Source organism: Aythya fuligula, chromosome 1 (assembly GCF_009819795.1).
Source record: "Aythya fuligula isolate bAytFul2 chromosome 1, bAytFul2.pri, whole genome shotgun sequence".
In the NCBI taxonomy this organism is placed as follows: Eukaryota; Metazoa; Chordata; class Aves; order Anseriformes; family Anatidae; genus Aythya; species Aythya fuligula.
Window position 1 is genome coordinate 67,057,608 of NC_045559.1, and position 12,574 is coordinate 67,070,181.

Below are 12,574 nucleotides of genomic sequence, written 5' to 3' on the forward strand. Positions count from 1 at the left end.
AATACTATTTGCTGTGTCACTAGTGGGAACAAAGGTTGTTGAACCCAGCTCCTACGGCACTTAAAAGCAGTTCCAAAGCTACAGTCCTTGCTCAACTGAGTTTTGCTGTTTCATGCTTAATGTGAAGTCACAGAAGGTCTGCATATACAGGCATGTAACGTGACATGAATCATAGAAGTAGCCTCAATGAACACTGAATATATGTATGCAAGACTAGTTTTTCATAATGATGCAGCTTTAAATATAATATCCCTTTCATCCTTTATACATATCTACATATACTACTTCTGAAATTTTTACTGTGAACCTGACTACATTTGTCTACACCTTCATCACTCTTGTTTACATAATCTACTTAGTCACAAACATTTCAGTTACGAGAAATGCCCTGGAGGTTGTGCCATTTTCTCTGCAGAGGGAGGTTTGAACATCCCATTTCCTTCTTTCATCACATTCTGGTGTGCTGGGATAAGTCCTTGCCCAACACTGAAGTTCCTTTATTGTCAGGTTTTGCAAAACACTGCAATAGCACCGATGGTTTTGCAACGTAAATATTTTTGTCTTTGGTAAAAGTTCAGATCCACCAAAATAACACAGGGGCTGAAAGCACTGAGATCTTTCATAGATCATCTAGATTCTTCATAGATTCTTCAGATCATCATAGATTCTTCAAGATCATCTCACCCAACCATCACCCTACTACCAACGTCACCCACTAAACCATGTCCCTACACACCACATCCAACCTTTCCTTAAACACCCCAGGGACTGTGACTCCACCACCTCCCTGGGCAATCCTTTCCAATGCCTGATTACTCTTTCTGGGAAGAAATGTCTCTCCTAATTTCCAACCTGAACCTCCCCTGGCGCAACTTGAGGCCATTCCCTCCAGTCACTGGTTATCTGGGAGAAGAGGCAGACCCCCAGCTCCCCACAACTTCCTCTCAGGCAGTTGCACAGTGCAGTAAGGTCTCTCCTCCAGACTAAACAACCCCAGTTCCCTCAGCTGCTCCTCATAGGACTCGTGTCCCATGCCCTTCACCAGCTTCACAGCCCTTCTTTTTGGTGCTGTCAGTGTTTTTTCAAGCAAGCTTCAGGACCACTTAGCAGCTTGTGTAACCGCTGAACACAGTGCCTGATGATGAAGTCTGCCTGGGTTGCGATCTTTGCTTTCCCTCCAGGGCTTTAAAAGCCTTTAAGCCCATGAGCGTTCAAACCAGAGGGCTTTCTCTTTTCTTTCTCTCGCGGTTTTCTTCCAGCTAAACTCCCGGAGGGCCGAGGCCTGAACCCTGCCTCAGCAGGGTCACCCAGTCCCGCGGAGCCGCCGGGAGAGCCCCGCGGCCCCCAAGGGGACGTGGCCGCCGCCGACCCCTCACTGGTGGTGGAGCACGGCCCTCAGCCCCCCGGGGGCCATGCTGCCGCCCAGCTCCGGACCCGCCTCCGCCTCCACCGCCGCGCCCGCTGGGGCGAGGCGAGGCGGGGCCCCGCGGCCGGTCGGGGTTCATCGGGCGGCCGCGAGCAGCGGGGCGGCGGCGCCGGGCGCGCTCTCTGCGAGGGGACCCGGGCGAGGTGCGTGGGCGCTGCGAGATGGCGGCGCCGCGGCCGGGCGGGAGCGGAAGGTTCCCCCCCGGAGCCGCTGCCTTCCGGGGCCGTGCTCGAGGACAGGCAGCGGGGTTCGCTCGGGGACAGCCCGGGAGCGGGGCGAGGGGGCTCCTTGGGTACTGGCTGTGAGGAGTGGGGAAATCGCCTCCCTCCGAGCAGCCCTCGGGGCTGGGAGAGGCGTTGGCTGTCCCTCGCCTCCCAGGTTGCCCCCCCGAACTGGGGAGGAGTTGCTCGGCCCGGGCTAAGGAGCACCCAGGGCGTGTTGAAACTTCCCGATTTCTTTCTTTTTAAAGGGCGCAGTTTCTCTCTGGACGCCTGCAGCAGCCGAAGCGTGCTTTGAATTCACAGCTGAGGACGGCACAGGTTTGCTAGGAAGCCCCGTGACTCAAGCGTGGCCGCCGGGGTTTTGTTACGGATTGAGTTTTGAAGGCGGGTTAAATTATCAGTTTATGGAAGGGGTGGGTGTAGTGTCAGAGCCTAAGGATGCAAGAACAGAGCATATATTTCTGAGAAGCTGGACTTGCTATCACACAATATTTTGAAAAGTAGTGTTTTAACAAATGAACAACAGAAGGCCATCCCAGCTGGTATTTAGCTGATATTAACAATCACAACTGCACAGGGAAGGCCTAGTCTGTCAGCACTGGGACAAAAATCATGTGTAATGTGAATATTAACATAGGTGCCCAGTGAGGGCAACGTGGCTGAACTATCTTCCCCTCTCTGCTTTTAAGAGCCTGTACGTGGGATCCAAACTTTTACTTCTGAATTTTGCATTCCCACCACAGTGTGGTATTACATTTACAGATCAGTCTGCTGATAGTTTTACTAAGCATATCCCTTTAAACCCTGATCTGTTTTACAAGGTAGGGTTTATTTTGGCTTTCCTGCTGATGAATTCTTTGTCTTCAGCAAGGTTTTGATCTTCCCTTTTTGTAGTGAAGACAAGGCCTTGAGAATTAGAAGAAGATAACCGTACAAGTAGGGAAAATGGATAAATGTGGTATAGTTCCAGCAGGTAGGATAAAGAGACATTGGTGAACAGTTTTTCATGACTTTACGTAGTTCCTGGATGTGTTTTTAATATGGCTTTCAAATTCAGTGGGGGAAAAATGCTCCAAAGCCACAGATTTACTTTTTTTTTTTTTTTTTTTTTTTTTTTTTAAATCTATAAACCATGCATACTTTTTGCTGTGATACTAAGTTAAAAATGACAGTGTCTATTTATTGCTGAGAAAAATCTTTGCCCAGTTGCTGGTTGTTTTCAGAACTGCTGAGCTGCAGTGGGAATGGAAAGAGTTGCTCCGAGTTTCCTATAATCCCTAGACCCAGTGCTTGGCCCAGTGACCGAAGCACTCTTTTGTGAAGGATAAAGGAGGGAGCAAAATCCCATCCCCACATCTAGACATGTTTAGGCAAGGCTAGTTTTGCATCACTGAGAAAACAGCTGCTTACCTCTGTCCTGCCCACTTCTCCACCAAGGATGTACCTTCAGCACAAGAGTCTTGTACTGTTCGCAGCTGGTCCAGTTTCCCTTGTTTGGTTGTAGCTGGCAGTGACTACATGCTGAAGGCAAAATGAGTGAATGTTAGATCTGTACATAATTTTAACTTCTTATTGTTAAAATATTATAGGAAATTTTGAAGCTATCTGTGACAAAAAAAAAATGTAATTTTGTTTTGGTCTCAGAATGAATGAAGTACCTGGTAGTTAAGAAATACTAGTTATATGAATTCCTACTCACTAAATGCATGATTAAAGCACCTGGTGAGGCAAAAGCCTTGCTCTGTGCAGAGCACAAATTGGATGTGCAGGTGGACATGCTTTTCATTTTATATGCATTCAATCCTCAAAACTTTCTTAACTTGATGGTGTTGATAAAAGATACCGCCTCCATGAGATGGTGGGTTTGGTACAGCCTCACTGGAAAGAGTCTTCATTAGCTTAAACCTCCCTTGATAAAAGCATAAATAGTTCTCTGCTTTTTGTCATTACAACTTAATCTTTGCCCGTGAATCATGCTAAAAGCAATTTTTAAGAACTAGGTCTCAAAGGAAGAAAATGCATGTTTAACTCAGTTTGATCACAAGTTATTGCTGGGTGGGAAGATATTGGCTAGTTCGAAAGCTGAAATGCAATTATAATTGCGTAATTTTACAAAAAAAGGTAGGCAATACTAATTTTCCTCTTTAAACACTCTAGTACATATAGTATGTCATCACACTCTTTCTATCCTGGTAATTGCTTAGGGAAATTCACTAGTTCAAACGACTTGGTCTAAAATTGGCTTTTGTTATTTGGAAAGTGTACTAAGTATTTTGCTAGTAAAAAAAAATAATAATAATTTTAAAATAATATTTTGAAAAATATTTTTTTCAGAGAGCCAAAGTTGTGTTGTCACTGCAGTGATGCTAAGAAGAGCTGTCTTGTCAGTCTTGTTGTCAGAACTTCGGGCTTCTCTACTGTTAGTCTAACTTCAATATTTTTTAAAGGTCATCAGTGAGAAGTGGAGAAATGGCTAAACTTACCCAGCTAATTGACAATGAAGTCTTCCGTGCCTATGCTACCTATGCAACTATTGTTCTCCTAAAAATGATGCTAATGAGTCTTATAACTGCATACTTCAGAATCACGAGAAAGGTAAGAAGCTGGGATTGTTGTCTGATAGAAGAGCTTGAAATCTGTATTGAAATAACAGAGATATCATAGGCATCTCTTTTCTTTTCACCTTTCAAATACAGGTGCTTATCTTTCTTTTTTGTTTTCAACTTTCTCCTCTTTCCCTCCCCTAGTGATAGACTGGATTTGGCCAGCTGGTGCTTTGTTGGTATCAAATGGAGAATGTTTTTAACCTAATTGTGAGATATTTATGAGACTCTCTTACAGTTGCATTTGACTTATGCTACTCTCCTAAAACATATCTATTCCTTTTAAATGAGAAGTTTTCAGAACTGTAATTTCCACTGTCTTGTGGATAATGCTGGTGTCCAGGCTACCCAATTTATAAAGCAAATAAAACATGGTATGAAGCTGTGTTAAGTGAATAACCAACCAGTAGAGTCAGAGAGGGTATATGAGTTACATATGTATGCTTCTATAACCCTTTCATCCAGTAATTTCAAAGCTTTTTACATTCCCTAATTGTTTTAGTCTTCCCATTTCACAAAGGTCGTTTAAAAAAAAAAATCATTTTCAAAAATGAGTGGCAGGCTGAAAGTTTACTTGGATTGATGGATAGCATGGATAAGTGTATGAAAGATCGAGTGAGGATTACTAAATAATGTAGAAGCTGCATCTAGCATAGGAGAGGGTGCCCATGGGAAGCATTGCATTGTGTTTGCCATGTTCTTGGTGATCTCTAGGTATCTGCTACTGGCCACTCTAGGAAACGCTCGGTCCTGAGATGAAAGAGCCCTGGGTTTGCCCCATATGACTGTTCTTGTGAGATCTGCTTCTGCAAGACAGCATGTGCTTCAGAGAGTTTGTTGCAGTCCCTTAGTTGAAATGCTGCTTTTTATACCTGCTGGATGAAAGAGAAAGCAGCTCAATTATTCTGTTGTTTGTGATGTTACACAGTACCTTTGAGGTCCTAGTAGCATGGCGTTTGAGCAACTGCTGATTTCAGATGGTTCTCTAGGTCTTTGGCACAGCTGAATGTTGAGTCCAGTAGACCACACACACTCACAGGTTCAAAATAGAACACAGATTTCTGTGATTTCTTTGTTGTAACCTTATTTCCTTTTGCTCTAGAAGCAGGTCAGCTGTATGATCCTATATGTAGATCTAATGAAGTCCTATATTAATGTTCATACTGTATTGTGTTCCATGTGTGTGCAGATGGCAATAGGACTTTCATTAATTTGAGGTAATTGCTTTTCTTATGATGGAGAGTAATATTAAAAACAGATAAGTACTTTTCATTTCTTGTTTAAAACGACAAAAAAAAAGTCTTTAAAAGAAAATAGACTAATGAAGTATTAAGAGAAAGTGGAGGAAAGCAGTGGAGCAAGGGAAGGTAGAGTGTTGCTGACACTGTTAATGTCTCCAGAATTTTGAGGCCAAAGATATTTAACAGTGAGGGATCAAGGCTGCCTTAGAAAGCAATCATGTACCTCTTAAAATCTAAATCCTATATAGCATGAACAGTTCACAGAATGCATGTATTACTACATCTCGGCAAGGAGACATCTACTGCAGTCTGCACCAACTGAAGTGAATGATGTTTTCAAATGATATCTTAAAGTATTGGAGGTAATAAAGGGTCATATAAGTGGTAAAATTTGTACCTAAAAGGAAAGGGATCAGTGTATTTGGTAATAACGAGGATGGGAGCGGATGCTATTCTTGTATAGACTTGCAAAGGATCCAAAAGGGCTTTCAGATAATCTGTCAAGAATAGTGAAGAGAGTCTTAGGCAGTACAGACACTTCTACCTTCCATGTTATGATGTTCTTTCAGGCCACTGGCATTGCTTCAGTCATCTGCTGTGTTTGTCCATGTTATAAGAAGGCATCATTTACATGCATAAATTATGTTAATTTGTCAGGATACATGCTACACGTGGGCTAGGTTCAAGAAATTATTTTTCTATTGAATGATGTATTGTCCCCTGTGCTTTTAACTGCAGGTGAATTATGTGGGGTTACAGGGGCATTAGTAGAGAGCATATCTTTGTATGAAGCTGCTTTGACTAGAAGCAGCATCCTTGCATCTAATGTCTCTTTTGTGTTTTTATTTGAAATAGGCATTTGTTAACCCAGAAGATACAGCATCATTTGGTAAAGGCGAGAGTGCCAAAAAATACCTGCGGACTGATGCAGATGTTGAACGCGTACGCAGGTAATGCATGGGAGTCTTTCAAAAGTTACTTTAAGTAACAGAATCAGCCTAAATCAAAGAACTAATTTCATCGCATTCTCTTTGGCAAACCCATACCTTTTTTGTGTTGCTGTTTCTAGTATGTTTTATGTTAATTTGTCCAAATGAACAAACTATTCCGCATTCAAATGGTCAGCATGCATACTACAAGTAATGTCAGTGTTTGGCTATAATAGCACACTCTTGGATCCTGGGTGGATGGGGAAAGTGGTGAGAAGATTATAAAACATGATTGTATGTTGATTTAGTATAAATCAGCTTTCATTGTATTTCAGCATGAGTTGCAAGAGTTGCATCTTTTACCAAAGTGTAAAGGAAATAACAGGGGGGAAGAGGAATGAAATTGTATTAAAATCATGGAACTCCAGAGTTGTAAAGATGGCATGGTTTGGCAAATTATACTGAGTGGGAGTCCAAGCCTGTGTTCTTTTTGCTGGATTGAACTGGGGTTACTGCCTGATGTATCAGTTGTACGGGAAAGTTGACCAGCCTTCTGGAAGAATACTATTAATAGTATAGCAGTGTGCAACCTGCAGTGTATGTATTTTGTTTTGCAAGATTCATGGCAGATTGTAAAGTTCAGTTCAGTGGGTTAAATGTAGCAGCTTATTTAATTCTGTTTAGCTATTGGCAAAAATTTTCTGATACCAAAATCATAAGATTAGAGATGCTGTTTGATATACCTGTACTAACAAGGCACAGGAACCTTTAATATTCTTAATGCTTTCCGTATCATTATTCCTTAATGAAGCTTTTAGTTTATTTGCTATATTCAAGATTTTATACCAAAAACTTCAATGTGAATGAACAGTTCTCATTAAAACACCATTAGGGAACATCTAGAAAATAAATATCAACTTTGATTTCAGAACAGTAGATCCTTGCTAATGTAGATGATTGTAGTTCCATGAAGGCTAGTATATTTCTGTATGTCTCTTTTGGATTAAAATCTCAGAAAGGAGGGTCTCAGTGGGCTGTAAAAATATACTGAACTTTCCTTTTCTTCCCTTCTGTCATTCAGGGAGTTGTTGTTTAATGTGTTGGTTGTTACATAGAACTGGGCACTTCTTGTTGAAGAGTAATTCCTTTCTGTTTGTAAATTTTAAGAGGACAGCTAAATTGCTACCAGCTTTAGGACCAATTGCCCTTTTAATTCAAATCAGTATGTTAGGAAAATGAGTCACCTCACAGTCTGAGCTACACAGATAGGATTTTTACAAGACTGTATTCTCAAAGCCTGCGCTGCTGTTTTGCAGTGTTTAAGACTTCCCCAGAACTAGTAAGTCAGCTTGTCTCTAGTTACTCCATTGGTGTTAAAGCATCCATTTTTTTTTTTTTTCCTCCTGACAATGATTTTTAATGGATGTTTATTTTCTATTCCAAGCTTCAAGGCAACAGAGAATGCTGGATAGATTTATCATGGCTTCTCTTCTATATAAGTGACTGGAATTTGTTATGTTTATGGGTATGGAAAACATTACTTTTTCACTGTACTTTTTTTTTTTTTTTTGGAAAAAAAAAAGCAAAAAACATTTCTGGAGGATATGTTTTCTTGTAATGATACATGAGTTCAAAAAGCAGCTGCAAAACAACACCATGTTCTGTTTCTAGTTGGCAGTGAAATTTGATATAATTAGTAAGGCTTACAAGTTTTTTCAATCAGCAAATTTGGTTGGAATTATAGTTTACCTTAAGAGGTAAAGGGAGCAGGGAAGGTTTACGAAGAGCTGTGGAAGGGTTCAAGATCTGGAGTTCGGTCTCAACACATTCTTAGTAAATTACACTATGGTTTCAAAATTTCAAACGGTTTTCCACTTAGCACTATTTTAGTGCTTATTAGTGAAGAAAATGAACCAAGAGTATAACTGTCAGACTTGTTAGGTGCTAAAAAATAACATTCTTCAAGACGATTGAGGCTCATGAAGTTTGGATAGAATGTTTAATATATAGGGTGTTTCATATTTTCTTTATGGAGACTACAAACTAAGTTGATAGTGTTGGAGTAGATCATGAAGGTCTAATAATGAAGTCTAATAGTTGCAGTTATTGTCATCCAGTTCAATTGATGTTCGTTTGTGAGAGGGTACAGGAGAATTCCAGCTGTTATCACAGAATCACAGAATTGAAGGGGTTGGAAGGGACCTCGAAAGATCGTCGGGTCCAACCCCCCTACCAAAGCAAGTTCTTTAGAGCAGGCTGCACAGGTAGGCGTCCAGATGGGCCTTGAATATCTCCAGAGAAGGAGACTCCACAACCTCCCTGGGCAGCCTGCTCCAGTGCTTCGTCACCCTCACCATGAAGATCTTTCGCATGTTGGCACGGAACTTGGCAAACTCTATCTTGTGACCACTACTCCTTGTCCTGTCCTTGCAAACCACTGAAAAGAGGTTGGCCAAATCCCTCAGTCTCCCACACCTCAGGCATTTATACACACTGATGAGATCTCCTCTCAGTCTTCTTTTCTCCAGGCTGAACAGGCCCAGGTCTCTCAGCCTTTCCTCATAAGGAAGATGCTGCAGGCCCCGTATCATCTTTGTGGCCCTCCACTGGACTCTTTCCAGCAGATCCCTGTCTTTTTTGTACTGGGGAGCCCAGAAAATCTTCTTCCTTTTGTTTTATTCTTGCACGCTATGGTGCCCTCACATACTTCATGTAAGTCCCTTATATTACCAAGATCCTAGAGAAAATATAAGATATTTCATATAGAAGATCAAAAGCATAAAAGTATGGGGGTGCAGCAAGAGAGACCAGAGCGATGTCAGGTGAACGTACATTAAAGTCAGGGCCCCACTGTAGAGAAAGTCAACAGTAGTGATAGGGCCTTAACAATAGCACACTTTGAAGATGCTGAAAAATAATAAGACTTGAAGTGATTTACTTAACAAAATGTAACACTATAAAACAACTTTGCTTTTCTCCCCAGAGGCCACCTGAATGACCTTGAAAATATTGTCCCATTTCTTGGCATTGGACTGCTGTATGCTCTTAGTGGCTCTGATCTGTCCACAGCCTTGCTGCATTTTAGGATCTTCGTTGGAGCTAGGATCACTCACACTCTTGCATATTTGATCCCTCTTCCCCAGCCTGCCAGAGGTTTGTCTTGGGTAGTTGGGTATGCTGTTACCATCTCAATGGCATACAAAGTGCTGAAGACAGCGTTGTACCTGTAACTGAGTTATAGCTTCTGTGTATCATTTGACATTCCATGCAAAGTTTCCAGTGGTGTGTGTTGATGTCTTGAATGAGCCAACATGAGTTTTACAGGGTGATGAGAATTAATTTTTTTAACAGAGGCTTTTCATTCCTGGTTAGAAATACTTATTTTTGGAGGAAAAAAAAGTCCCTCTCTGCATTCACGGGTTGCATTGCCAAAATGTTAGATTTAATGTTCTCTTTGCTATTTGTCAAGTGCTTATAATTCTAAACATACGATGATGCTGTATTGATAGCATGTGTGGTAATTTTCTACAGATGCTCTATTTTTGGCTGTAGCTCTGAAGTCTAAATCAATAAAGATAAGATGAAAAAAAGTGTGTTTGAATTTTTGTTTTCATTTTGACTCTTCTAACTGCAACCAGCAGATAGAATGTCACTATGTATCAGAAAAAGATTTCCAATCATGCAGTTCTTTGAAGAATGCTTACCTTAATAATAAGATGTAGCTGGTAATGCTAGGTTTGTTGTAAAAAAATCTTTGAAATTGTTTGTGTAATCCACTTCGGGATTAAAAAATGCAAACCATTGTAGCTCCATCTCTCTCAGATGAGTAGATTAAAAAAGAGAAGTATTTGGGTTAAACACTATTTAGTGACACTGGTGAAAATTTGAAGTAATTGTTTTTGTCGAAGTTACTTTATACATAGATTTTTGTGACTGGATAAAGTGTAGAGCCTATGTAAATGATCTTTTCTTTTTTGGTTTGTGAATAAATTCAGCATAAAATGAGTGACACTTGCAGATGTATATATCAAGTAATTCAGATGTGAATATATAATTAGTTTGTATGTCATACTGTCATAAATATGTTGCTGATAGGAAATTTTGCTCTTTGCTTATATCTTTCTATGATGTGTTAGTTTGAAATAATTTCCTTAAAGACTCTTCCTGGTCTTTCTTGTTTGTTTTTGTAACCGTGGCTTAAATAGTAGCATGAGATTTCAAGGAGAGAAAATAACCCCCAAAAGACTTTATATCCAGTGTGCTGGTCATTGATAAATTTTAAGTGGCAAGTCAGAGCCCATTGTGTTTGGTTTTCTTTCCTGCCTCTGTACTTCAGAAGCTGTTCTACTACTGGACAGCCCAGAGAGGAGTGGAAGACTTCATTCTGCTGTCTCCGTATGCCACAGGCTTTTCTCTTGGCCTGGGTAAAGTTGTAATAGTGCAAGGCACATCGTGCTGGAGCCTACCTATCTACCCATTGCTGTGGTGAGTCACTGAAGGTCAGACAGTGTTGTGCTAGCCTGTAGCTGAGAAGGCCGATAGGAGGAGTTGGGAAGGATGCAGACAGACTGGGTAAATCCAAAGAAGGGGATTTTTATGTCAATTCAAGGATAGTGTCTAAGTCTTACTTATTAAAAAGAGAAGCGTAGGACATGAAATCAACAAGTAAACATTGATTTACCAGAAATTAAATTTAACTAATGACTGAAATAATGAGGAAGTGGATTCTTTAGAAAGAGGATTTTCAAGAGAGGATGATTAAAAGTCAAACACTGGAATTGGAAGCACGTGTCAACACCTTTTGGGTTACGAGGGCCTCCAGAAGGGAGCAGAACAGAAGCATGGACTTCCATGTTTCTCCTCTTTGCATCTTTCTCTATCACTTGCTGCTTTTGCTGTTTTCTTCCTATATCTTCTTTCTCTATATTAGCTTTTTATGAGAAGTTGAGACCAGCTACCTGGCAGGGTATGACTATAACAAAGTAATGTTGCCTGTCAGCCCTTCCTAGTTTGAGAGGGGCTGGTGGTGGAGGTGGAAGGGGCCAGGCTGGGACCTTGAACCAGGGCCCAAACCAATAGTTGTCAGTTAACCTGACAACTCAGACTGATCCGTCTGCAACTACCCTGCCCTCTTGTATTGTAATGTCAGCATCTAAAGTTGTATTTTTCTCACTTCTTTGTGGCTTGCCTCTTCTTACTAGCATTTAAAAAAAACAAAAACAAACAAACAAAACAAACAAACAAACAAAAAAACAGGAAAGTATCCACCATATAGAGGGATCCGCTTGAAATTCAGCAGAGCTAGCCCTTCCCTTTAACACAAAAAAGGCAGGACAGAATAAGAAACTCACAGTACCAGCTTTCCTACAAAGGACTTCTTAGTAGGCTTTTGACCCCTTAATTTCAAAATTGTTTGGTTCTTAATTGATTAATTTCCAAATTTTTGAGTTTTTCTAGTACACCTGCAGTAACACCAAGGAAGCAGAGGTCTATGCATTCAATTCATTCTGTTGTTTAGTAGTACATTATCTTAGCCACCTAACAGCTAAGTGTTCATAACACCTTACATTTAAAATAGGAGGTTTAGTTAATTAACAGGCATGTTAGGAGGTCAGAACGTTACAAGTGGTCCACAAGGAGGGATGCAGACTAGCACAATGTATTCAGGAGCAGCTTTTAACTCCTTTTGCATGAAGCTTCTGTACAGTAACTTCACTCTAAAGAGAAATATCTGGAACCTATCTTTATTTCTGTGATTTTACATTTGAAACAAAATTAATTTTAAAACCCTTCCATTTGCTCAGTGGTATCAAAGCCTTGAACATATACTCACTATGTGCTGAGAAGTAGAAAAGATAAACAGAAACCCTTAGAAATACCTAGAGTGATTCAATATTATTCTGTGTTTCTCTTGCATTTATTTTAAACCTATATTTTATTTTCCTTTGCTCCCACAAATACCATCTGTGAATCTGGGTGGGGTACAATCTGTGAAATCTGCGTTACCAGCTTCAATGAAACTCTGACTGCCAGCTCTGTGCAAGTTACGTTTGAGTCGTCCTTTTCAAATGGCTCTTATATTGCTCCAGGCCATGCGTTAGAGAGATGTTTCTGTGTCATACCCAGTTGTACAGGTGTATACTTTAAAATGTTA

General features: G+C 40.6%; 1 protein-coding gene across 3 annotated transcripts; it reads left to right on the top strand.

The window, feature by feature from the left end:
- The first annotated feature begins 1,507 nt into the window (after positions 1-1,507).
- Positions 1,508-10,447, top strand: MGST1 (microsomal glutathione S-transferase 1). 3 transcript variants are annotated; one of them, XM_032207473.1, is made up of 5 exons: positions 1,508-1,569; positions 1,896-1,965; positions 4,095-4,242; positions 6,347-6,441; positions 9,404-10,447. In XM_032207473.1, exons 3-5 carry the CDS (start codon positions 4,117-4,119, stop codon positions 9,648-9,650), a joined length of 468 nt encoding a protein of 155 aa, XP_032063364.1. In that variant the 5' UTR covers positions 1,508-1,569; positions 1,896-1,965; positions 4,095-4,116; the 3' UTR covers positions 9,651-10,447. The 3 variants fall into 3 exon arrangements, with proteins under 3 accessions (XP_032063364.1, XP_032063365.1, XP_032063366.1); XM_032207474.1 differs by lacking the exon at positions 1,508-1,569 and adding an exon at positions 1,607-1,673; XM_032207475.1 differs by lacking the exons at positions 1,508-1,569; positions 1,896-1,965 and adding an exon at positions 1,973-2,031.
- The last annotated feature ends 2,127 nt before the right edge of the window (positions 10,448-12,574 follow it).